This window comes from Pristiophorus japonicus, chromosome 1 (assembly GCF_044704955.1).
Source record: "Pristiophorus japonicus isolate sPriJap1 chromosome 1, sPriJap1.hap1, whole genome shotgun sequence".
In the NCBI taxonomy this organism is placed as follows: Eukaryota; Metazoa; Chordata; class Chondrichthyes; family Pristiophoridae; genus Pristiophorus; species Pristiophorus japonicus.
In genome coordinates, this window is record NC_091977.1 from 176621854 (window position 1) to 176649109 (window position 27256).

At 45.3% G+C, this 27256-nt stretch overlaps 1 protein-coding gene across 5 annotated transcripts in view; it reads right to left on the reverse strand.

Moving 5' to 3' along the window:
• adgrv1 (adhesion G protein-coupled receptor V1) overlaps positions 1-27256 on the reverse strand; it is an 892784-nt gene that overhangs the window by 711091 nt on the left and 154437 nt on the right. For all 5 annotated transcript variants that reach the window (XM_070885047.1, XM_070885038.1, XM_070885028.1 and 2 more), the window contains 6 exons: positions 22905-23090; positions 21861-22041; positions 18397-18560; positions 13776-13899; positions 9323-9589; positions 22-148 (listed from right to left, as the gene is read on the reverse strand). In XM_070885047.1, the coding sequence (XP_070741148.1) occupies positions 22-148; positions 9323-9589; positions 13776-13899; positions 18397-18560; positions 21861-22041; positions 22905-23090 (1049 nt within the window). The remainder of the gene's footprint in view (positions 1-21; positions 149-9322; positions 9590-13775; positions 13900-18396; positions 18561-21860; positions 22042-22904; positions 23091-27256) is intronic.

A 27256-nucleotide genomic window follows, 5' to 3' on the forward strand; every position in this document is an offset into this window, starting at 1 on the left:
AAATCAAGTTTTACTACTTACATAAAATTGTTGGTCATTCCTTCAAATACAATCTTTTCAAAAGGTTCTAGTGAAAATATTCCATTAGGATCATCATTTGCCTCAATAACAACTGTAGCTCTCGAGGCCCCATAAACAACTGTATCTCCTATGACAATAAATGAAACTCAACTCAATATGCTTTTAGAACAGAAGGCATCAGCTGATAAGATTTCTTGGTTAACCACATAAATATCATGAGGATACAAAACAAAAATATACATATCAACAAGGGGGAAACTTACCCTGTTCACTAAATGCAGTGAAATCATGAACATTTTCTTTAAAAATGTATTTATGATTTCACTGTAAATTAAATTAAAGATTATGGCCTGGAAATCCCGGCCCCTCTGGGTCCGTACAAATGCCTAGGAAGGCATTAGAAAAGCCGGTTTTCAGCGCACAATTTGCATGCACTGAAAACCGGCTTTTCCAATCTGTCAGCTTGACAGATCTCACGCGAATCGGAAGCGAGGACATTTACATGGGCAAGATTGCAGTATTTACCCATATCTTGCCCAGCAAATGTCCTCACAATTCTTGCGCCTGATAAAAGCAGGTGCATCGCCTACTTTTACACACGTAAGAGTTTAAAAACATACAAAAATATAATTAAATTAAATTTTAAAAACACATATTTTTAAAAACCCTGCCCACTACATTACATTTATTTTTAACCATAATTAAAAAAACATTTTAAAAACTTGGAAAAAAAATTCTCAGATATTAACTTTAATTTCAATTAATTTTAATTATGTGAGGTGTGTTTTTTACTTTTTATTACATGTGTTTAGTTTCTTTCTTTTTTCTTCTCATTGATAGCAATGAGAACTGGTAGATACGGAGTTCTCATTGCTATTAATGAGAAAGCTGTGGAATACTGTACCTGACTGGCTGAGCAGTCACACGTGACTGCACCTTCTGCGTGGGAACCTGGAGGACAGGAGCGCACTTCGCAGCGCGGGAAGAGAAGGCCTCCCCACTGGAATCGTAGGCTCCTCCCGGACCACCAGGTAGATTCGTAGAAATGTTTCAGGTCGGAGGCATCTGCCCGCGGGAAGCTTCCGACTGCAATTTCTGAGCCAATAAATGAGTTTATAAAGAACACATTTACAATTTCACTATGTATTGCAAGCAGCAGAAATCTTCCCTTAAAATCATGAGATTGGTCAGATGAAGAAAATCCTTCAGATTTAATCCTTCCAAAAACCAATCCTGCCATATCCCCATTTTAATGTTTCTGAAATGGTCCCAGTGTCCAGGCCTCTGAAGACTCAGTAAGAAATGGTTGTTGCCACTACTCAACCGAGGTATTACTACTTTATTAACGAGATCTACAAAAAAGTGTTAGCAAGTTCTATTTACATGAAGCAATTATGAACATCCTAACATATATTCATTAAATAATGGATAGTTTATTCAATGTTTCCAAGTCTCAGAAATTAATATTCTAAATTGGCCTAATGATCTGTTTCATTTTGCGAGAACAGTTAAACCATAGGGTATTACTTAATTAACAAAATCACTTTAGCAAATTACGGCTCATTATGAACCTCCTTATATTTAGTGACTTACCTTCGGCTCAATTTTCCCCAATGATTTGTGCCTTTTTTTGGCCCAAATTAAAAAATCCAAGTTTCCGCAATCTTTGTGCACCAGTGAAACTCAGCTGGTTACGATTTATTCAGGTTAGGTTTTTTATTTGCGTCATGGGGCGTAACTTGATGTCCGCGTCAGTTTTTCATAATTATGGAAGTTTGGCCAATTTAAATTTCTCCAAGGACGGCATATGTGACCACTCCCGAAAAACCTTCTGGGCACTTAGTAAAACCAGCGCATATTAAAAAAGCGGCGCAGAAAGACACCATTGTTTTTATGCAAAGTTTTGAAGGGAGTCAAGAACACATTAAGTATGCATCATCAAGCTTAATTTTTTCAAAGTTAAAATGCAAGAAATGGAAGTTTAATGGAATTCTTTAAGTTTTCATTTTTTTTTAATAAAGTGACACGCCACCACTGAATGTCTCCAAACCGGGCTCGAGGGTCAGAGCGTTGGCTGGCAGAATCATTCCCTCACCCGAACACAGGGGCTCGGCTTCAAAAGAAGCCCGGGGAGTGGGGGTGGGGGGGGCTGTGTAAGGCGAACAGAAGGCATGAGAAGCCTATACTACGAATCAAATGAAGCCCTGGGGTGGTGGGGGGGTGGTTCCCGATCATTGCGCCTGCTCAGACCTGGGTGTGGTCCATACTAGGGCGTCGACCTTGGGGAGAGAGAACAAAGAACCTTGTCCTGCCTGCTGCTTTGAGCTTCTTGCAAAGGTACAATTTAATCATAGGGAGCAATACCGACAATGCCATACCTTATGCAAGCCTTCTGCAAACTGGTGCTGCGGAGGAGGCAATTGATTCGACGTCATCGCATGAGGAACCTCAGAGCCCATAGGGTGATGTGCAGGAGGCCTTACCCATGTCGGGTATATCGAGACAGGCATTCGTACCTGCACTTGAGTGATGCAGACTGCGTGAGAAGGCTGCGTTTCCGCAAAGAAGTTGTGACTGAGATCTGTGAGTCAGTAAAAGCAGACTTGCAACCTAGAAGCATCAGGGGGACTGCTTTGTCAGTTGAAGTGAAGGTTACAGCTGCACTTTCATTCTATGCCTCTGGATCGTTTCAAGCTACAACTGGGGATGCGTGCGCCATTTCTCAATATGCAACACCTATCTGCATTCAGCAGGTGAACTGCTGCACTATATGCCCGGAGGAATGACTACATAAAGTTCCTCATGAACGCCCAGGCAATGCGTGAAAGGGCTGTGGGCTTCTCCAGAATTGCTGGCTTCCCAAAGGTACAGGACTGCATTGACTGTACCCACATCACCTTGCGACCACCTTTGGAGGATTCCAAGATGTACAGGAACAGAAAAGTCTTCCACTCCATTAATGTGTAGCTCGTGTGTGATGACATGCATCGCATCATGTCAGTTGATGCAAGATACCCTGGGAGCACCCATGATTCATTCATCCTACGTCAGAGCATTATATCTACCATGTTTCAGCAGCAGCCAGAAGGACAGAGCTGGCGACTGGGAGACAAAGGGTATGGCATCGCCAACTTGCTCATGACACCCCTTCGCGTAACCCAGACAGAAGCTGACTGGGAATACAACATGTCACACATTGCGACACGCAGCATAATCGAGAGGACCATTGGCATCTTGAAGCAGCCTCTGGACCATTCAGGAGGCTACTTGCAATACTCCCCTGAGATTGTCGGTCAGTTCTCTGTTGTGTGCTGCATGCTGCATAATTTAGCCATCATGAGGCAGCAGCAGCTGGTAGTAGAAGACCCACCTGAGGTGAGAGTGGCTGATGATGATGAGGAAGATGCAAATAATGAGGAGGAGGAGTACGAGGAAGCCATGCAACTACCTGAACCCAGAGCATGACGGTGGAGGAGGGCGGGCCGTCATGGCCCTTTAATAATTGCTCAAGTCTTGCGCCAGCAGCTCATCCGTGAACGCATTGCTGCCTGAAGGCTCAGTGGCAACTATTCCACATGGACCATGTCTACTGCTTGGACCTGTTCCATAATGCTGTGTTGTGTTAATGGAACAAATGATAGAAATGATTCTTGTTTACTTCAAAAAGTTGTGTTAATAATGGAACAAATAATGGAAATTATTCAGTTATAATTTAAAATATATTTTATTTAAAAGTTTAACAAACATTTGTTTGTACTTAACTTAACTTTAATAAAAATATTCTTGTATCAAACTTTAAAGTTTTCAGTTAAGATCACTTGCAAACTTCAAGATCACTCACAAACTTGTAAACTTACCAAAAATTTAATTTGAGCACAGTTACAACACTAACAATAATAATAACAGCAGCAAAAAAAGGCTGCACCCATCTCTCCTCCATCTTATTCCAAGACTGCCTGCTGCGCTTGCTCTTGGTGACTCCACCCCTGCCCGCAGGTGGTGGTGCAGCGTTTTTCGGGATCGAACTAGGCTTCTTCTTTCGAACATCTCGGGTAATGCGCACTTCTTGATTGGGTGGGGGGCTTGGGGGTGGACGGGAAGGCGGTAATGTGAAGGACCTGGCTTGGGGCTCTTCAGAGGCTGGTCTGGGGATCGAAGTAGGAGTAGCAGTTTATTCTGTCAATGGGCACGGGGTCTGGGCATGTTCCCTTATTGCAGCAGCTTACTCCGACATTCCCTCCCTCATGTGCACTAACAGCGTGTCAACTACCTGTAACATTCCCTCCCTCATGTTCGTCGACAGTGTCTCAGCTACCTGTGACATGCCCTCCCTCATATTAAGTAACAGTGTTTCAACTACCTGACTCATTCTCTCCCTCATGTTCACTGACATAGAAACATAGAAACACAGAAAATAAGTGCAGGAGTAGGCCATTCGGCTCTTCAAGCCTGCACCACCATTCGAAAAGATCATGGCTGATCATTCTCTCAGTACCCCTTTCCCGCTTTCTCTCCATACCCCTTGATCCCTTCAGCCATAAGGGCCATATCTAACTCCCTCTTGAATATATCCAATGAACTGGCATCAACAACTTTCTGCGGCAGGGAATTCCCCAGGTTAACAACTCTGTGAGTGAAGAAGTTTCTCCTCATCTCAGTCCTAAATGGCCTACCCCTTATCATAAGACTGTGTCCCCTGGTTCTGGACTTCCCCAAAATCGGGAACATTCTTCCCACATCTAACCTGTCCAGTTCCGTCAGAATCTTATACATTTCTATGAGATCCCCTCTCATCCTTCTAAACTCCAGTGTATAAAGGCCCAGTTGATCCAGTCTCTCCTCATATGTCAGTCCAGCCATTCCTGGAATCACTCTGGTGAACCTTAGCTGCACTCCCTCAATAGCAAAAACGTCCTTCCTCAGATTAGGAGACCAAAACTGAACACAATATTCCAGGTGAGGTCTCACCAAGGCCCTGTACAACTGCAGTAAGACCTCCCTGCTCCTATAGTCAAATCCCCTAGCTATGAAGGCCAACATACCATTTGCCTTCTTCACCGCCTGCTGTACCTACATGCCAACTTTCAATGACTGATGTACCATGACACCCAGGTCTCGTTGCACCACCCCTTTTCCTAATCTGCCACCATTCAGATAATATTCTACCTTTGAGTTTTTGACCCCAAAATGGATAACCTCACATTTATCCACATTATACTGCATCTGCCATGCATTTGCCCACTCACCGAACCTGTCCAAGTCACCCTGCAGCCTCTTAGCATCCTCCTCACAGCTCACACCGCCACCCAGTTTAGTGTCATCTGCAAACTTGGAGATATTACACTCAATTCCTTCATCTAAATCATTAATGTATATTGTAAAGAGCTGGGGTCCCAGCACTTAGCCCTGCGGCACTCCACTAGTCATTGCCTGCCATTCTGAAAAGGACCCGTTTATCCCGACTCACTGCTTCGTATCTGCAAACCAGTTCTCTATCCACGTCAGTACATTATCCCCAATGCCATGTGCTTTGATTTTGCACATCAATCTCTTGTGTGGGACCTTGTCAAAAGCCTTTTGAAAGTCCAAATACACCACAACCACTGGTTCTCCCTTGTCCACTCTGCTCGTTACATCCTCAAAAAACTCCAGAAGATTCGTCAAGCATGATTTCCCTTTCACAAATCCATGCTGACATCGACCGATCCTGTCACTGCTTTCCAAATGCGCTACTACTTCATCCTTAATGATTGATTCCAACATTTTCCCCAATACTAATGTCAGGCTAACCGGTCTATAATTACCCATCTTCTCTCTCCCTCCTTTTTTAAAAAGTGGTGTTACATTAGCTACCCTCCAGTCCATAGGAACTAATCCAGAGTCGATAGACTGTTGGAAAATGATCATCAATGCATCCACTATTCCTAGGGCCACTTCCTTAAGTACTCTGGAATGCGGACTATCAGGCCCCGGGGATTTATCGGACTTCAATCCCATCAATTTCCCTAACACAATTTCCCGCCGAATAAGGATATCTTTCAGTTCCTCCTTCTTACTAGACCCTCGGTCCCTTAGTACATCTGGAAGGTTATTTGTGTCTTCCTTCGTGAAGACAGAACCAAAGTATTTGTTCAATTTGTCTGCCATTTCTTTGTTCCCCATTATAAATTCACCTGAATCCGACTGCAAGGGACCTACGTTTGTCTTCACTAATCTATTTCTCTTCACATATCTTTAGAAGCTTTTGCAGTCAGTTTTTATGTTCCCGGCAAGCTTCCTCTCGTACTCTATTTTCCCCCTCTTAATTAAACCCTTAGTCCTCCTCGGCTGAATTCTAAATTTCTCACAGTCCTCAGGTTTGCTGCTTTTTCTGGCCAATTTATATGCCTCTTCCTTGGATTTAACACTATCCCTAATTTCCCTTGTTAGCCACGGTTGAGCCACCTTCCCCGTTTTATTTTTACTCCAGACAGAGATGTACAATTGTTGAAGTTCATCCATGTGATCTTTAAATGTTTACCATTGCCTATCCAGTGTCAACCCTTTCAGTATCAGTCTATTCTAGCCAATTCATGCCTCATACCATCGAAGTTACCTTTCCTTAAGTCCAGGGCCCTAGTTTCTGAATTAACTGTGTCACTCTCCATCTTAATAAAGAATTCTACATATAATGGTCACTTTTCCCCAAGGGGCCTCGCACAACAAGAGTGCTAATTAGTCCCTTCTCATTACACGTCACTCATTCTAGGATGGCCAGTTCTCTCGTTGGTTGCTCAACATATTGGTCTCGAAAACCATCCCTAATACACTCCAGGAAATCCTCCTCCACCGCATTGCTACCGGTTTGGTTAGCCCAATCAATATGTAGATTAAAGTCGCCCATGATAACTGCTGTACCTTTATTGCACACATCCTCATTTCTTGTTTGATGCTGTCCCCAACCTCACTACTACTGTTTGGTGGTCTGTACACAACTCCCACAAGCGTTTTCTGCCTTTTGGCATTCTGCAGCTCCACCCATACCGATTCCACATCATCCAAGCTAATGTCCCTCCTTACTATTGCATTAATTTCCTCTTTAACAAGCAACGCCACCCCGCCTCCTTTTCCTTTCTGTCTATCCTCCCTAAATGCTGAATACCCCTGGATGTTGAGTTCCCAGCCTTGGTCACCATGGAGCCATGTCTCTGTGATGCCAATTACATCATATTCGTTAACTGCTATCTGCGCAGTTAATTCGTCCACCTTATTCTGAATACTCCTCGCACTGAGGCACAGAGCCTTCAGGCTTGTCTTTTTAACACACTTTGCCCCTTTAGAATTTTGCTGTAATGTGGCCCTGACAGTGCATCAGCTACCTGCAACATTCCCTCCCTCCTGTGCACCGACATTGTTTCAGCTGACTGAGACATTCCCTCTCTTATGTTCCCAGACAGTGTTCCCATTTCTCGTGAGAGTGTTGTTACTTCTCTCGACAGTGCCAATACTTCATCACCCACCCCACTGATGGTGTCCAGGAGTGATCGGGTAAAGTCACTGGTCTCCGTACTCATTGCCATCATGTGAACCACATCTGTTAGATCCTGCACCTCAGGAGAGCACAGTCGAACTCTCCTTTCTCTCCTCACCCTGGGTGTGGCCCACTGCATCCCAGTGGGACCCGCATACTCAGATGGTGGGGCCCTAGGTATGCCTTGCTGCATCCCACTGGGATCCGCAGCCTGGGAAGGTGGGACCCTGCAGCCTTGGACAGTGGGGCCCTGGGTGTGCCTCGCTGCACCCCACTGGAATCCCCAGCCTTGGACGGTGGAAAAGCATGGAATGTCCCAACACTCAAACCACTCAGGGAAGGGGCTGGCACCTCAATGGGCGGCACCTTCACCTCCTCCAAAGTGAGTATAACAGTGGGGGCTTCATCCATCCTCTTCCCCCTCCCCCCCATACTCTTGGTCTGGAAGGTGGGATTGGAAGATGTTCTCCTCTTCTGACTCATCCACATCTGAATCTTCTTCTGTATCGTCTGGGTTGGCCTCAAGTTCTGCAAAATATAAAAGAACAGTCAAATGGTTAACAGCAGAGGAGGGGGCAGGGTGGGTGGCATGAGTAGGCTCACACAGCTCAGGCAGCAGGCTGATTTGAAGGACCACGATAAATGATAGCACATTGAATCAACCGAAGCAAGCGGACGGAGACATCCCCACGAACCGAAGCATGGCTAGCCCGTGCAGTACTTAACATTTAGCAAAGCCAGACTGTGAAATTTGCAGGCCTGACCTTCTCCCTCGAGTGTGGGCCCAGCTTGTGCAGTGATGGTTGCTTTTCTCCAGGCAGGACCCATCAAAGCAGCGACCCTCTCTTCCAAGGATGTCAGTGGCTGCAGATTTACCAGGCCTCCTCATATTCGAGTTTTTTCTCGTTTGTCGTGTGCCTCTTTCCTCTGCAAAGATGAAAGTATAACTTTTTAGAAAGGGTGTCTTTCTGCTGGTTGGGACATATATGGCTGGTCACATTTACAGTTGCAATTCCATTGAATAAATGAAAATATTACTTACACTAACTACTTGACCAAGGTCCTGCCACTTCTTTTTGCACTGGCCTCTTCTGCAAGTTGGTTCCAGCGTTTCTTCATTACTTCTGGTGGAACTTTTATTTAACCTCTGCTGGTGTCCAGCTCGTGCCATCTGCCCTCAATTACAGTAACTAGTGCCTCCACTTCATCTTGTAAGAAATTCTTGGTCCTTGCAGCGCGTTGCATCTTGTATTGCAGCTCCGATTTTAGTTCTTACACACAACTGGCTCGTTAAAAATGGCCGATTGCAGACCGCGAGCTGTACTGGGCATGCGTGCCCATAGGGATCACGTCAAAAACTTCCTTTTTTCCCCCCCGCGCATGCGCAGAAGGGGCAACAACGTTTTTTTCGGTGCTGACATTAGGCTCCAACCCCCCGAGGCTACATGTCAGGCTGCGTGGTGCCAATTTAAAAAAGTAAAACAGGGAAACTTGCTACTTTTTTTCTGGAGTAGTTGGGGCCAAGAAAAACGGGCGGAACTCTGGCAATACGCCAAAAAACAGCATTGGGGAAAATTGAGCCCATTTAGTTACTTTTTGCTACCAAAAAAAATATGAATCATAATTTAACCACATTAATCCTAAACTAGTTGAAGTAACAAAAAACCATTTGTATAGTTTACAATCTTGGTCTTTTCTTCATATTTAGAAAAAAGAAAACACGAGTCTTGAAGACAGTGCCAAAAAACAAGAATCAATTTCTGCTGTAGAAAAACAGGTAAATAATGGTACCTGTCGAATGAAGCAACACAATGTAGAATGCTTCATCTGTTTCAGGAATATCATCTTCATTAATAATAACAGAAACAGTCTTAGCTCTTTCTCCAACTTCAAATACCAGTGTATTGTTTCCACTCAGAGGAAGGAAGTCTACTTCACTGTTGGAGGCTCCTCCACTCTCAACATTGTAAACAACAGCAGCGACAAAGTCAGCAGATCCATTTCTCGCAATTGTGAAATTGGCAACACTTCCTTCTTGGACTCTAATGACAATTGGCTCTAAAATTAAGCAGATCAGTCAAGGGTCAGAATTACCAACACAAAATATCTGGTAAAACATTAAACACATTTCAAATAGCCCATCTTAGAAATATACCTTTGTGAATCTTGTGCTCATAACTGATTACCAAGGGATGCTTTAAGTGCAATAGGGAGGAAAGCAGTCTGTGGCTACTGATAATTGCCTAGTATTATACCAGGTCACAGTTCAGGATTGCTGGAAGACTAAGTGCAATATTCCTTTCCCAGACAGCATTCAATGAATTTCACTTCTACTCAATAAACCCAAGAGCTATTGTCCACTGAATCCATCAAAATGGAAAGTATTGTTTTATTGCTCTTGTGGTTTTCAGTACTGTATCCCTAAAGTGGTAAAACAGCGACCAGCTGGCAGTTAATTATCGGGATAATTTGACGAGGCTCCACCATTGGAGAGTAGCCTCACTGATATTGAGCGTAGATTAGTAAATCAAGGCTATACTGCATGTCAGAAAACCAGGGTTTTAGTGTTCTAGCCATATTTCTGACCTGTGCTTACTGCTATCAAGGCTTCATGCCTGTAGCAGTCTTGCAAAACTACCCCGATGATCATTTATTTTATTGTATTTCACAGCTCATTATCAGAACTTTTAAAAATGTCTTAGTAGAAGAAAATTATGCTAATCCAAATTGAACAATTTTTTTTATGCAAGAGCTAACTGGAAACTGAAATCTGGATTTTATTAAGATTTTCTATAAAGCAGAGGTCCATTTGTGTTCCAAATGCAGGTGTTAATTCAAATTCTGATACAAATTGGATATTTACTGTGCCAAATGTATTTGTAAAACACTCATTGTCAATCTATCAGCAAACAATTTGTTTTGTTCCGCACAAGGTTTAGGTTCTTGAGTAACAAATCCATCAAAAATTCCCATTTGATGATTACTATTTACTTTACTTCCTTACTCCGCACTCTCTTAATGATTGTATTCTTATCTTACTTTCCGAAAAGACAACAGACAGGTTACTTGTTTCCATGTATCGACTAATGCCATTCTGTAACAAGTAGCTATAGTGTACTTGAGATCCAAATTTTTCCTGCCTCATTGCAGGGAAATATTTCATGCCCAATTGACAATTTTCTCAGCCCCCATAGCTAACATTGGTGAGAATTTGCGTGCTGTACTGGGGAAGATCTGTTGGACCCAATGGCCCCAAGTTTCCACATGATTTGCTCCTGATTTTTAGGAGCAACTGGTGGAGAACGGAGTATCTTAGAAATCGGAATTCTCCACATTTAAGTTTTCTGCAGTTCTAGTCAGGTAGAACAGTTTCACTTTCGAACAGAATTTATTTTTCAAAATGGGGCGTGTCCGGCCACTGACGCCTGATTTGAAAATTTCCACAGTGAAAACGTACTTCAAACTAACTTAGAATAGAGCAAGTGAAGATTTTTGTACGCTCGAAAAAACCTTGTCTACACATTAAAAAATCAGGCGCAGGTTACAAATTAGGCGTCGGGAACGAGGTGGGGGGGGGAGGGGGGCAAAGGGAAGTCATTAAATTCTACAATAAATCCTTAGTTATACTTATATAAATATTATACAAATAAATCCAACCTGAAGAAAAATTTATAAGCAAAGAAAAGATGTTCCAACCAGTGTGAAAGTGCTTCAGGCAGGCCTTTCAGGCAGCGGTTTGCCATCGGGACCGACCGACGGCAGGGGGAGAAAGCTGGAAGAAGCCTCAGTGCTTGAGGCAGCCGTTTGCCGTCGGGCCCGACCGATGGCAGGGGGAGAAAGCTGGAAGCAGCCTCAGTGCTGATCATGGAAGGGCAATGAGGTTTTCTTACAAAATGTTAAAAATTGAACAGCTACAAAGAATTTGAATAGTCTCAAACAAGTGCATGTGTCCCGTTTATCACAGTCTATCTTTAATTACAGAATGCACTCCCTCACACACAGAAATATCAAGAAAATTAAAATGCAAGCCTTTGCAAGGGTTCAATAAACAAATTTTCACTTTTTCTGCAGCACTTTTTAAAATGGCCGAGTGCCAATGTTTACTTCAGACTGCGCATGCGCGAACGCTCCAACGCGCACGCGCAGGGTTGCCGGCACCAAAAAAACTCATTTAAATTGTACCCGCCCCCTCCTACTTACAAAATCGGCGCGAGTGGTAGGCTCTGCCTCCTGTGCGCCGCGCCAAGCAGACATCGAGCTGCAAGGCGCTCGAGAATAGCACGTTTTTTTTCAGGCGCCGTTTTCGGCGCGAAAAACGGGCGCCCAGCTCGGAGGGGCGCCTGTTTTGCCACGTTTGGAAACTTGGGGCCAATATTACTAACTGCTGGGTAGTATAGGTGCAGCTTCCAGACTCCGGAACACTCGGGACCGAGGCCATTCCGGATTCCATGTTTTTCCGGACTTTGTGTCGCCTTTCTGACGTCACAAATCCGGAACACCCAAGCCCAGGTTCGGGTATTTCTGGATTTCGGAACATCAGAAATGGGCAGGGGGTGGAGGGGGGGGGCGGTGCTTGCCGAGGAGTTGCTCGGGCTGCCGGCCCCGTCGATGAGGTCGTCGGGCGGGGCCCAACCGCCAAGGAGTTGTTCAGGTGGAGTCCGCCGAGGAGGAGCTCTTCAGGCGGGCCCCACCAAGGAGGAATTGCTCGGGTGAGGCCCAGGCATGGAGGAGGTGTTCGGGCGGGGTCCCGTCATGGAGGAGGTGTTCGGGTGGGCCGGCGAGGAGGAGATGTTCGGGCAGGACCCGCCACAGAGGAGGTGTTCAGGCGGGCCGGCAAGGAGGCTCGGAGGTAAGGGCAGCAACGGCGAAGTGAGGGACGCTGAGGCGAGGCCCAAAGTCAGGCAGCGGCAGGACCTCGAGGTCGGCAGGGTCGGCGGGTCCAGATTCCGGACGACCCTGCCACCAATTGGTCCAGGGTCCGTATTCCGGAACATAGAAACATAGAAACATAGAAACTCCAGATTTTGGACGCTGCACCTGCACACTCAAAGTTTCCCCATCAGTGACAAGCCTGAGATAACAAATTAATGTTGTTTCACTCCAAATTACAGATTTAAAATATCCATTCCACCCATAATGGTTTTCTTATGGCGTTTTCCTCAGCAATGTCCAAATCCCATCCTTTGCAACATGTAGTGATTCAATATATTACCTCTTATTTTGCTTCACATTAACATTTTATTGCTATTAGGCATGGAAGAAGTTCAAATCATATTGTACACTATGGCAAACCTGTATATTACAGACTACATCAATTTAATGACAGCTCACCCAATTCCTGACACTTTACCACCTTCAAGACCTGTCAACCTGTTCAGAACAGTGTAGACAATTACAGATGCCACAAGCCCAGTCAGTCTATGTCCCTTACAGCACTGCCTTTAAGTGGCTATAAACAAATTCACACAGGAAATAAAAAGTCAAGCAACACTCTCCTGTTGAAATTCCACTTCATGTGCAGACTATGAGTCCAAATGCAAGAAGAACAAGCCCAAGGTAATCATCGGAGACCGGTCTGGAACTTGATGACAGAATCAGATTTGGGATTTGAAGCAGCCTCAAAATCACCAATAGAAGAGCAATTGCTACTTGGCTTCCACTAATCAGTGCTTATGCTAGCTGAAACCGTATCGCTGTGTGGGAGTTCACAGACATAAACACTACTCCCACTAACTTCACAGTTCAGAGTTGGAATACTAATATCCTGTGCTATCCATCTGGTTTAATTGGCTCACTACTCCTGTTGCAATTGCTAATTGCCAACACTGACACCATCAATTAATTTCACTCGTGAGGAGTGTCAGTTACTTAGATCTTACAATTTTAATCTGACTCTTGCATTCCTACTGATAAAAACACCGGGCATTTTATTTGCCAATCAGAGACATTTCCCCGTGGGAAGCCTCACGTGAAGTTTGTGGAGCATAAATGCTCGAATAGCCCTGTTGGATCGAGTGGCCTGTTTCAGTGGTGTACATTCTATGTAATTTCACGCAAGACCATTCATAAAAGAGGCTTATGTTCCATCAGCCTACGTGGATTTAAAATTTGATGCCAAAGGATAATAGCATATTCCACAGAATAACCTTTTAACTTATTTTCATCTAAAATTAATAGGTTTGTTAAAAATTGAAGAAATTTATCAAAATGCATATAGATAAACTTTATAAGAAGTGAACCAAACCTTCGAAATAAATGGGATTATCATTTTTATGAATAAGAAGAGTTGCATTAAGTACACTTCCAAGTCTGGCACCTCCAGTGGTATTCCAAAGGATGACTGTGAAGGTTTCTATTTCCTCAGGAATCTGGGTAAAGATTACAAAGATAACAAAGTAAATTAACTTGGAGTTTCATAGCTTATGTAAAGTTTTTTTTATATAATGAGTAAAGTACAGGTTGGTTTCCACTTCAGTAGTTAGCATTTTCCAAAGAATTCAACCAAAAACTCCATGGAATATTTTAACATTGGACTATCATCACATTACATTTCCTGCAGCCATACAAGCCTTAATTATCCTGGTCAATATTATGTTTGTAATAGAATATGTTGTTCCAGCGTTTACATTACTATTGGTAATGTTCACAATCAGCCAGGCATGCCATGTAAATTATGGCATCTGTCAAACTGCAAAGCACATATCACTTACTACTTAACACTTTTGGATATGCAAGATTTCAACAAATTGAAAGTTAAAGCTTCCATTATAATAAACATTATCCATTACACATTCTAAATGCTATTGTTAACATCTCATGGACGTCAACCCTGTTACGATTTGATATTCAATGAAACTCATATGATAGATAAGATAGAAACTCAAATTCAAAATATACATATCTTTTGATTGTGTAAAATGTGTATGAAAGCTGTTCTAGAAAACTAAAGCTAAAGCAAATTAGTGTATTAACACAAACATGCAGATTTGCTGAATATTGAAAAGTTATTCCTCTTGACTCAATTAATGATTTGTAATAGGTTTATGAATTTATTTGCCTCCAATTATAAAATGCAGCTGGGCCGAAATTCAGGTGCACCAGAAAGCTGCCACACCTATAAGTTTTTAACTGGTAACTGACCGCTGAAACTCTTGGTGCGGTGAGTAGATCTATTTTCAGGATTTTGAATTTTGTTCAAAGTCCCGCAGGAAATGGATCATTTGGGGCGGGCCTTAGACTCAAAGCTCGGCTGAATGGCTGAATATGCATCTACCACTGTCAATCAATGTGGTGACATCACAGCGCGTGTACGTCACCACGTTCTCACCCCTCAGTTAAACGGGAGAGATTCGATCGTTTTTTAACTTTGGCTACTAGGCCACCAAGGATGGTTTCGGCCAGGCCAGCGGCCTGGCACCTAAGAGGGGGTACCAGGCTGTCCATTGGCGGCCCAGCCGAACCCGGGGCCAGTATTTTGTCGGTCGATCGGCAAGTCAGCTGGCAAAAATTCTATCATTGCGGCCGCGGCATTGGGCCCTCCCCGTTAAGGACGGCCACGCTGTTGGGCCTTACTCAGTTCGGAGATGGTGCACTGACAGAAAAACCTGCACAGCGGGGATCGAGGGATTCATCTGAAAATGGCTGGTATTTTTTTAATGCTTTAAATTGGCAGTGCAACTATTTGGGCGGAATGGGGTCCAGGCCAAAAAATTCCCGACCTGAATTTCCGTCGGGTCGGCCTGTTGACCATTAAGCGGCGGCCATTCGATTTTTAAGAATGGCCGCCGCAAACGGGCATTAATGGGTCTCTTTGAGACCCTGAATTTCGGTCTCAATGTCTTAACCATCTCCAATCCCAACTCCGAATCCTTGCCACCGATTCCATTCCCCACCCTGGCTACTCGCTCAGGTTGATCTAGACTGTTCACAACCTCGACTCCTATTTGATCCAGAGCAAAATTTTAGATTCCATATCATCTCCATCACTAAGGCCATCTACTTTCACCTCCATAATATCACCCATTTCCAGCCTGCTTCAGCCCATCTGCCGCCGAAAACCTCATCATGCCTCGTCACCTCCTCACTCACCTATTCCAATACTCCCCTCCCTGGCTGATCCAAAACTTTGCTGCCTGCATCCTATCCTGTACCAACTTCTGCCCACCCATCATCCCTGGGCTCACTGATAAACATTGGCTCACAGACCCCCAATGCTAGAAATTTTAAATTCTCATGTTTAGATCTGTTCATGGCCTTGTGCCTTTCCATCTCTGTAACCTCGTTCAGTTCTACAATTCTACTAGTGATCCCCTGACAATGGTCTATTGTATACTCCCCTGACAATGGTCTATTGTTCACTCCCCTGACAATGGTCTATTGTTCACTCTCCCACAACCTTTGCCCCACCACTGGCGGCTGTGCCTTCAGCAGTTTAGACCTATGCTCTGGAATTCTCTCCCTAGACCTCTTCACCTCTCCCCATTTCTCTCCTCCTTTAAGAACCTCTGTAAAACCCAATTCTTTGACCAAACTTTTAATCACCCCTCCTAATAACCACCTTCTTTGGCTCAGTATCGGATTATGCTTCTATGAAGCAACTTGCATTATTTTTCCAGGTTAAAGATTTAAAGATGCAATATAAATGTAAATTGTTGTTGTTGACTCCTACTCTATACTGAAGGACATTAAGAAAATCCTCAACCCAGCTCCACTGGTGCATGTGTGACTGAGAGCACACTTGTGATGACCTCTCCTCCTGATCCCACTGGAGTAGCCAGAGTCAGGGAGGGGTCAACTGTTTAACAGATGTTGTGCAGGCACCCGCTCCACGAAGGTATCTGCTAAAGGAGGAGGAGGGGAGGAAATGCAGTGCTGGATGACTGTCTTGGGTAAGACGAGCATTATTTGAACTGCAGATTTTGGAGAAGCTCATATAAGCTACATTGATTTCTGACAATATAATTTGTCTTACCAGGCCATTCATTCATCTAGTTTTGATTTTCTTTACAGACTACATTGGGGCTGAATTTACGGTCTGAGGCTTCCCACGGGCAGATGCCTCCGATCAGCAAAAAATCTACGAACTTACCTTCAGCTTCGGGATCCAGAGATTTGCGCTCCTGGGCCTCAATGCGTAGGCCTGCATAGAGGTTCGCAAGGGCCCCTGGCATCACGTGGGCTGGCCCAACCAATCAAGGAAGGGAATCTACATTCATGCCAATGAGAATTCCGTACGGAATTCCCGTAAGTATGAATGGAATCACATAAAAAATACATCTAGGCATCAAACACATTTTCAAAAATTACATATTTAAAATTAATTAAAATGGCATTTAATTAAATCTTTAAAACAAAAATGTAATTAAAAAAAAAAAATTTGACAGGTTTTAACGGAGCTAAAAATAAACTTACCTTATTGCACAGGGTTTTTAATGTATAAATGAATGAAACATTTTTATGTTTATTTTTTTTTAAACTCTTACGCTAGTAAAAACAGGTCTTATGCCTGCTTTTACCACGTGTAAGAATTTCACGGGCATTCACCGGGCAGAAGTTGGGCAAATAACCCAATTCTCCACCCGCGGAGGCCCTTTCCCCCGGGTGCGTGCGATCTGTCACGAAAATTGTTGACAGATCACAGGTTCTGGGTTTTAGCGCATGCCTAAACCCAGAACTTACTCGGCCCCTACGGGCATATGCGCAACTCGTATGCACCCGTAGGGGTTGCAAATTATGGCCCAATAAAGTTTCAGTAAGGACCAGGGAAATATTTTGTTACAATACATTTTTTTGTAATATCATATACCACATTGAGGTTCAAATGTCATAACTCTGATAAGGTATTTAGTGGAATCATTTGGATGAATAGATTACTTTCTGCAAAAGTAACACTGGGACCATTAATCTTTTGCTTGGCAAATATTATATATATGGTATCAAAGCAAGGCAAATATAATTAAATCAATCTTACCAGAAAAATATTCTACAGAAATGAACTGGGAGATATGTTTTACTTCTAAACAATGTACAATTAAATACAAAAATCTCTGTGTAATCGATCATGTTCCCATCTCAAATCATTTGTATAACTGCAAAAGAGCAGCCCACCCAAAGAGGTGGCGGATCTCAGGCACGGCCCGAGAGGAGGCACCTCAGATCCTTTGAGACTCAGACGGGCTGAAGATTAAAACAGCAAAAAATAGCTTTAATCCCTGCTGGGAATATCTGTGTGACGGGCTTAAGGTAACCAAGCCATCTGGGATCAATTACCTTGGACTCCCTCAATGTTGGGGCAATGAGGAAGCCCAAAATGGAACTTGTGCTTGCTCACAGCAGATGTGTGTTCCACTGGATCTAAGAGGAGCAAGCTGGAAGAATTTTTGAGGTAGCCCAGGTTTGCCCCCAGATATTATCAATGCAGCAAGTAAAGGTAGTGAGCTTAAGGAGCCCTTAGCCACTCAGACAGAAAGCTCTAGGCCCTTATTGCTGAAAGTTCCATTCACTGCAGGGAACATTTTTCATCTTCGGGATGTCTCTTCTGTCCAGTAGAGGTCAACCAATGAACAGAAGACAGGCATAATGACAGAACGTGTGGGGCTCTGGGAATGTCCACAAACATGTTCTCAAACTGCTGCTGGGATGTAGGTGGGGCAGGCAGAAGATGCGCTCATCTCCACAACTAGTTAGAATTTTAAAGTTAAGTTAGATCGGGCAGAGATCCATAAACAGGTTCACCCCAAATTCCAACCAAATTCCATCCAAATTGCAGTTTCTAAAAAATTCGTATACCTTCTGAACATGAGTCTTTGTTTTTTTTAAAACCTGCCATTATCAGAATGTACTGAACTGGAAAAACCATAACTCACTGCATCAGGAAGGGACTGAAGAGTGATGTTCTTTGAAGATTCGGCACCGTTAAAATTGACCACGCCCTGGACTGGGTAAACATCATTAGTGAAAGCAGGGTCCACAATCCAGTATACACTAACATTGCCAAACGTTCCTCGGTCACGGATTAGGGGAAAGTCAGCTGTTAAATTAAAGGAAAATATTTAATTGAGCGTAGCTGTATGGGCACAAGGTATTTAAAATAGCTCACAACATAAAGAACAATGTTGGCTAGCAAACCGAAACCTGTGTTTGGGCCCTCTGTCCTCAGAGGTAGCCTGCAGGTCAACCAATTCCTGCATGGTGTTCTACAGGTTCACAAAACCCTCTTGTATTGCCGAGACAGATTGATGTACCTCGTGCCTTGACCCCGCTGTGACCACAACCCATTTTCCTGGGTCAGAGTTTATCAAGCATGCAGGTCAGGTTCCTGGCAGTATTCTCTGCAATACAGAGAGAGTCCAAAATGCCAGGAAAGTACAGCAGTGCTGCAGCAGGACACCTTCTGCAGTATCAGAAGGAGGAGGAGTTAAGAGTTATAAAGAGGGCAAAAGCACCTTGAAGAATCTGCATAGATTTTTTCTAAAATGAACTGCCATCTTCTTGAGGTGTCATGGGGACAGAAAGAGAAACCAGATCTTCTCCCTCAATCAGGGCCCTCTGTGGTCTTCAGACAGCTGCTCCGAAGAGGTACTGCCACTCCTATTCTGGTCCTAACCTGAGTTAATCAGTACCGTGATGGGAAGGCAAGCAAATCGGTCTGCTTCCCTAACCCCATCTCCCATCATCATTTAAACACTGGCCCGGACAAAGCTTGGGTAGTAGAACAGAGGACAACCTAACCCAAAATATCAGTATGTTATTACTCTATTACACCATAAACAGAAATACCGCTGTTGCCCAATTATCCAGTCCTTTAATAGTTAATTATTATAAAGTAAGCTTTGTTCATATATGCAAATATATATTGATGTATCACAATTCCTTGTACAGTATTGCAAACTTTTATACAATAAGAATGACTTCTTAATAGGAAATGGTTGAGTTATTCTTTCTCCTTCAATTTCAATCATGGTTACTTTATTGATTGCTCAAGGTTATAATAATAATTAAATAAAAGGGCGAGAGAGGCTTTGTGGTCTGATGCCAGCCCAACAAAGTAAATCTTCACTTCAGCTTCTTCTTTTTCCTTTCCTTTAAAGTCAATCACTGAATGGCAGGCTGGCACATTCCCCTAAATGGCCTTGGTCATATTTGCCACATACTAATGTTAACATAGTTTTCCTTTCTCTTAAGAATATAGGAACAGCAGTAGGCAATTTAGCCCCTTGAGCCTGTTCTGGCATTCAATCAGATAATGGCTGATTTGCAACCTAATTCCTTAAAACTACCTTTGCCCCATATCCTTTAATACCTTTGGTAAACAAAAATCTATCAATCTCAGATTTAAAATTGGCAAGTGACCTAGCATCAACTGCTGTTTGTGGAAGAGAGTTCCAAATTTCTACCATCCTTTGCGTGTAGAAGTGTTTCCTAACTTCACTCTCTGGTCTGGCTCTAATTTTTAGGCTATGTCCCCATGTCCTTGATTCCCCAACCAGCGTAAATAAATTCTCTGTATCTACCCTATCAGTTCCCCTTAGCAACTTGAAATCTTGGATCAAATCACCCCTTAACCGTCTAAATTCCAGGGATTGTGTAATTTCTCCTTGTAATTTAACTCTTGGAGTCCTTTGTGTAGGAATTTCCTATGCTGATGCAGCTAGACCTTCACATCAACACTTCTCAAGCAATCCAGTATCAGCACAGAAATACCCACTTGGAAGTGAGGAGGGACCACCTGGTGAAACACTACACAAGTGAAGTGGAGCTCATGGAGTGACATTAGATGATCATGAACAAGAAGAAATGAGGGCAGGATCATTTTGGCTAGCTGCTACAAGGCACACAGGGCTGTCTAGGGAATAGACCTCATTAATCCCTAGAAACTCTTTGTGAAGTCTTTTGAGAATTTTCAACGATCCCTGCATGGAACAGCAGAGAACATGCAGGACTGTTGCTTCAACATCTGTCTAGACACGAGAGTAATTTATGAATTGCAGAACACCATGGAGCAAATGGTTGGCCTGCAGGGTACTTCCAAGCAGAGGGCCCCAAAGTCAGGTTAGCTTTTGCCAGCAAACATTGTGTCCAATGACATTGAGACCTTGGGCTTAAACGTGCATGAGGCTCTCATTCTGGCCTTGAGAGGCTGGACGAGATACTTTGATGGCAAGCTTGATTGGGGGCCAGGGGGCTGTCCCTACAGAGAACCCAGGTTATCCACAGGGGGAACACAGCAGCTGGGGATAGCTGGCAGAGATGGATGAAGCATTTGCGTTTTAGGATGGTGGCCCATTCAACCAATCCAGTGTGCCCTCTCAGTGAACTGTAGAACAAGTACATAAAGAAAAAGAAAAGAAAGACTTGCACTTATATGGCGCCTTTCACAACCACTGGACGTCTCAAAGCGCTTTACAGTCAATTAAGTACTTTTTGAAGTGTAGTCACTGTAGGATACAACGCAGCCAATTTGCACGGCCAACAGCAGTACTACAGATGAGGTCAAACCAGAGCTTTATATAACTGTAACATAACTTTCTACCCCTTTGTATTTCAACCCCCTTCCAGGATCCTGTAGACCAATGAATTACTGCAGGGCCATAAGAGAGACATTCATATGTTTGAAACAACAGCCTCTCCCATTTCTTCTTCTTCCTCTTCCACTGAGACTGCAGGTCTACCTTCCTGGTTCACTGCTTGACTGGGTTCCATTCTTTGGATGGCAAACTTATGCAAGAAATATCAGACACAAATTATTTTAGGGGTTGTGCAGTAAGACATCAACTGATTTGTCCAGGCATTGGCATCCTAAAGCAGAGCTTTCAATGAGCCTCGTTGTACATTCTCTCAACCTCTGTTTAAAGATTTGTAACAATGTTAGTACCCACAACTCAGTCTGGATGTTCCTTGAAACAGTCCTGGCACCATGTACTGGTGTCGAAAAAAGGCACTGTGCCTCCTGCCAAGGTATCACTGTAACCTGCATTACTTTGTGCTTGTGGTCAGAGACTAGCTGCATGTTGATGGAGTGAAAACATTTCCTGTTGATATAGGCCACCAAGTTGGTTTTACAGACCTTGATTGCTGTATGTGTGCGAATGATGAGGCCTTACACTTTTTAGGGCCTGTTTTCATCTAAACATTTTTTTAAATTACATTGAGCCTAGACACGTTAATTCATTCAATAGTGCTAAATGTATGAGAGATCAGAAAATGACTACTGTTCTGTTAATCAAGTTATTTCATTTTTAAGGGGATTTGTGATAACTTTTATAACATTATGATCCCACCCAGCTACTGGAAAACAAAATCAATCATTTATTGGTAAAGTTGTTTTTACCTGTGCACAAAGTATCTCCCTTGCTTTCATTTATAGTTTTAGTAAATTCTTGAGTGATGAATTGTATCACACCATGAGGATCATCATTCTTCAAAACTGTGATATTGACTTGTGTAGCAGTTCCTAATTCGCTTGGTGGTAAACTATGGCTGCTGAGTATTGCAGAATAGTGTTCATCCAGCTAAGAACAAGTCAATAAATAACAAATATATCAGCAGACATTAATATGTTTTTAATGAAAGTTGAAATGCTACAAAGAGAGAGGTCCAAAATTAAGAAGCCTCAAGTAAGAGGAAAGAATTTGTTCTCCCTCAGAGTTAAATATATGGAATAAAATATGCAGATAAATGAGTCAATACTGTGGTCAATCAACACCCTTAAAAGACTGGAGGGATATATGGTTCCGAACAGCATTGAGCCTTATAAGTTTCAATAAAGGTTGAATGTCTCTCGAATATAATGTTCCTGAATGGCTGGGACTTTGGGAATTCCATGCTCAGCCAGTAGTTGTTGATTAAAGTAGCATAGGATAGTCTGTATAGGTATTCTGGAATCTTTTTAGATTTAGCAATGAGAGGATGGCAAAATGTTGAAGCATCTTGGGAAATGAGATAGGCTGGGTAAATAAATGCTGTAGTCAACTGTAACAAAACGATCAGTTACAACAGAAACCATCAGATAAAACAGTTTTCTTGCTAGCAGAAATGTCATACCACTAAAGTGGAACAGAATAATTCCAGACATTTTTTTAAATAGTAGCAAGGCCTGCTGCTGCTTTTTCAAGCACTGCAAGAACAAGGTTGCCCAGAAGATTTCATTACAATGTTTACACTTTTTCATCACAGCCCTACCCACCTGCAGCAGAACACAGTCCTTGAGTTTTTTTTAAAGAAATACTTGAAAGGAATCTGATTGCATGAACAGCAAAATATACTGTACCAATAGTTATTTCTGGAATTGTCATTATTACCAAGTTTCAAATACCCTGTATACACAGCAAAGATCTTTTACACCTGAAAAAAATAAATCTACCCAAAGCCTTACCTCTGGTATGTCATCTTGCCTTGCTAACAATGTTATTGCTACCTCCCTTTCACCGGGATCAAATTCCAAAACTCCTGTATTCCCATAAAACTCAAAAGATTTTTTTGGTTCCACAACATAGCGCAAGAATTGCTTCAGAAGTGCCCCACGGTATCGGACAATCTTCAGTTCAAAGGCAACACCTTCCTAAGAAAGAAAATATTTTTAGTCGATTAAAATCAATTAGCATATATAAGAAAGACTTACATTTATATAGCGCCTTTCAAGATGACCGGAGGTCTCAAAGTGCTTGACAGCCAATGAAGTACTTTTGAAGTGTAGTCACTGTTGTAATGTGGGAAACGTGGCAGCCAATTTGCACACAAGCAAATTTCCACAAACAGCAATGTGATAATGACCAGATAATCTGTTTTATTATGTTGATTGAGGGATAAATATAGGCCAGGACACAGCAGATAACTCCCCTGCTCATCTTCGAAATAGTGCCATGGAATATTTTACGTCCATCTGAGAGAGCAGACAGGGCCTTGGTTTGACATCTCATCCGAAAGACGGAACCGCCGACAGTGCAGCACTCCCTCAACATTGCACTGGAGTGTCAGCCTAGATTTAGGTGCTCAAGTTCCTGGAGCAAATCACATCTTAATGAAAAATACCACAGCTTTTTGCGACAAACAAAAGATAGAAATGTTAGTGTGGGGTTTCACTGAATTATGCACATTCTAATCAGCCTTAGTACAACAACAACATATTTATATAGCGCCTTTAACATGTTACAGGTGTGACGTCCGAAATCCAGAAATCTTGGGACCAAGGCCGTTCCGGAATCCGGCTATTTCCGGATTTCGGAACATCTTTGCCTGGGCCGAGGTAGATAGGGTCGGGCGGGCTGAGGAAAGGGGAGATCGGTTGGGCCGAGGCCAGGGTGAGGTCGGGTTCGGGTCGGGGCGAGGTGAGTTGGGGCAAGGCAGGGCGAGGCAAGGCGGGTCAGTGCGGGGCGAGGCGGGACGGGGCGAGGCAGGTCGGGGCGAGACGAGGTGGAATGGGGCGAGGCAGGTCGGGGAGAAGCGAGGTGGGTCGGGGCAAGGCAGGGCGAGGCAAGGCGGGTCAGTGCGGGGCGAGGCGGGGCGAGGCAGGTCGGGGCGAGACGAGGTGGATTGGGGCGAGGCAGGTCGGGGCGAAGCGAGGTGGGTCGGGGCAAGGCAGGGCGAGGCAAGGCGGGTCAGTGCGGGGCGAGGCGGGGCGGGGCGAGGCAGGTCGGGGCGAGGCGAGGTGGATTGGGGCGAGGCGAGGCGGGTCGGGGCGAGGCAGGGCGAGGCAAGGCGGGTCAGTGCGGGGCGAGGTGGGTCGGGGCGAGGCAGGTCGGGGCGAGACGAGGTGGATTGGGGCGAGGCAGGTCGGGGCGAGGCGAGGTGGATTGGGGCGAGGCAGGTCGGGGCAAGGCGGGTCAGTGCGGGGCGAGGCGAGGTGGATTGGGGCGAGGCAGGTCGGGGCGAGGCGAGGTGGGTCGGGGCGAGGCAGGGCGAGGCAAGGCGGGTCAGTGCGGGGCGAGGTGGGTCGGGGCGAGGCAGGTCGGGGCGAGGCGAGGTGGATTGGGGCGAGGCAGGTCGGGGCAAGGCGGGTCAGTGCGGGGCGAGGTGGGTCGGGGCGAGGCAGGTCGGGGCGAGACGAGGTGGATTGGGGCGAGGCAGGTCGGGGCGAGGCGAGGTGCGTTGTGGCGAGGCGGGACGAGGCAAGGCGGGTCAGTGCGGGGCGGGGCGAGGTGGATTGGGGCGAGGCAGGTCGGGGCGAGGCGGGACGAGGCAAGGCGGGTCAGTGCGGGGCGAGGCGGGACGGGGCGAGGCAGTTCGGGGCCTGGGCCAGGGCAGGGCAGGTCAGGGTGTGCGGGTCATAGAAACATAGAAAATAGGTGCAGAAGTAGGTAATTCGGCCCTTCGAGCCTGCACCACCATTCAATAAGATCATGGCTGATCATTCCCTCAGTACCCCTTTCCTGCTTTCTCTCCATACCCCTTGATCCCTTTAGCCGCAAGGGCCATATCTAACTCCCTCTTGATTATATCCAAAGAACTGGCATCAACAACTCTCTGCGGTAGGGAATTCCACAGGTTAACAACTCTCTGAGTGAAGAAGTTTCTCCTCATCTCAGTCCTAAATAGCCTACCCCTTATCCTTAGACTGTGTCCCCTGGTTCTGGACTTCCCCAATATCGGGAACATTCTTCCCGCATCTAACCTGTCCAGTCCCATCAGAATTTTATATGTTTCCATGAGATCCCCTCTCATCCTTCTAAACTCCACTGAAAAAGGCCCAGTTGATCCAGTCTCTCCTCATATGTCAGTCCTGCCAGCCCGGGAATCAGTCAGGTGAACCTTCACTGCACTCCCTCAAAAGTAAGAATGTCCTTCCTCAGATTAGGAGACAAAACTGAACACACTATTCCAGGTGAGGCCTCACTAAGGCCCTGTACAACTGCAGTAAGACCTCCTTGCTCCTATATTCAAATCCCCGAGCTATGAAGGCCAACATACCATTTGCCTTCTTCACCGCCTGCTGAACCTGCGTGCCAATCTTCAATGACTGATGTACCATGACACCCAGGTCTCGTTGCACCTCCCCTTTTCCTAATCTGCCGCCATTCAGATAATATTCTGCCTTCGTGTTTTTGCCCCCAAAGTGGATAACCACACATTTATCCACATTATACTGCATCTGCCATGTATTTGCCCACTCACCTAACCTGTCCAAGTCACCCTGCAGCCTCTTAGCATCCTCCTCACAGCTCACACCGCCACCCAGCTTAGTGTCATCTGCAAACTTGGAGATAATACACTTAATTCCTTCATCTAAGGGGCGAGGCGAGGCAGGGTGGAACGAGGCGGTTCGGGTCCGGACGAGGCGTGGCGGGGCGAAGCGGGTCGGGGCCGGGGCGAGGCAGGTCGGGGTCGGGGCGGGGCGGTGCGGGTCGGGGCCGGGGTCGGGGCGAGGCAGGTCGGGGTCGGGGCGAGGCAGGTCGGTGCAGGGAGTGGAGGGTCGGGGCGAGGCGGGGCGGTGCGGGGTGAGACGAGGCGGGTCGGGGCCGGGGTCGGGGCGAGGCAGGTCGGGGTCGGGGCGAGGCAGGTCGGTGCAGGGAGTGGAGGGTCGGGGCGAGGCGGGGCGGTGCGGGGCGAGTTGGGGCGAGGCGGGTCGAGACGAGGCGAGTTGGGGCGAGGCGGGTCGAGACGAGGCGGGTCGGGGCCGGGGTCGGGGCGAGGCAGGTCGGGGTCGGGGTGAGTCGGTGCGGGGCGAGGCGAGGCGAAGCGGATCAGGGCGAGGCAGGTCGGGGCGAGATGGGTCGTGCCGACAGAGGCCGGGGCGAGGTCGAGCGGGTCGAGGTCGTGCGGGGCTCGAGGTCGGGCAGCCGGGGCGGGAGAGTCCGGATTTCGGAACATTTTCCGGTTCCCGGATGACTCCGTCACAGATCGGCCCGGCGTCCGGAATCTGGAACATTCCGAATTTCGGAACACCGAATTTCGGACGCTCAACCTATAAAACATCCCAAGGCGCTTCACAGGAGTGTTATAAGACACAAAATTTGACACCGAACCACATGAGGAAAAATTATGGCAGATGACCAAAAGTTTGATCAAAGAGGTAGGTTTTGAGGAGCATCTTAAAGGAGGAAAGAGGTGTAGAGAGGCGGAGAGGTTTTTGGAGGGAATTCTAGAGCTTAGGGCCGAGGCAGCTGAAGGCACAGCCACCAATGGTTGAGCGATTAAAATCAGGGATGCTCAAGAGGGCAGAATTAGAGGAGTGCAGATATCTCAGGGGTTTGTGGTACAGGAGGAAATTAGAGAGATGGGGAGGGGCGAGACAATAGAGAGATTTGAAAATAAGGATGAGAATTTTTAAAAAGTGAGACATTGGTTAACCAGGAGCCAATGTAGGTCAGCGAGCACAGGGGCGATAAGTGAACGGGACTTGGTACGAGTTAGGACATGGGCAGCCGAGTTTTGGATGACCTCAAGTTTACATAGGGTAGAACGTGGGAGGCCAGCCAGGAGTGCTTTGGAATCGTCAAGTCTAGAGGTAACAAAGGTATGCATTGGGGTTTCAGCAGCAGATGAGCTAAGGCAGGGACCAAAACGGGCAATGTTACGGAGGTGGATGTGTGGTCGGAAGCTTATTTCAGGGTCAAATCTGACACCAAGGTTGCAAACAGTTTGGTTCAGCCTCAGGCAGATGCTAGGGTGAGGGATGGAGTCAGTGGCTAGGGAACGGAGTTTGTATCACAGACCAAAGACAATGATTTCGGACATCCCAATATTAAATTGGAGAAAATTTTTGCTCATCCAATACTGGATGTCGGACAA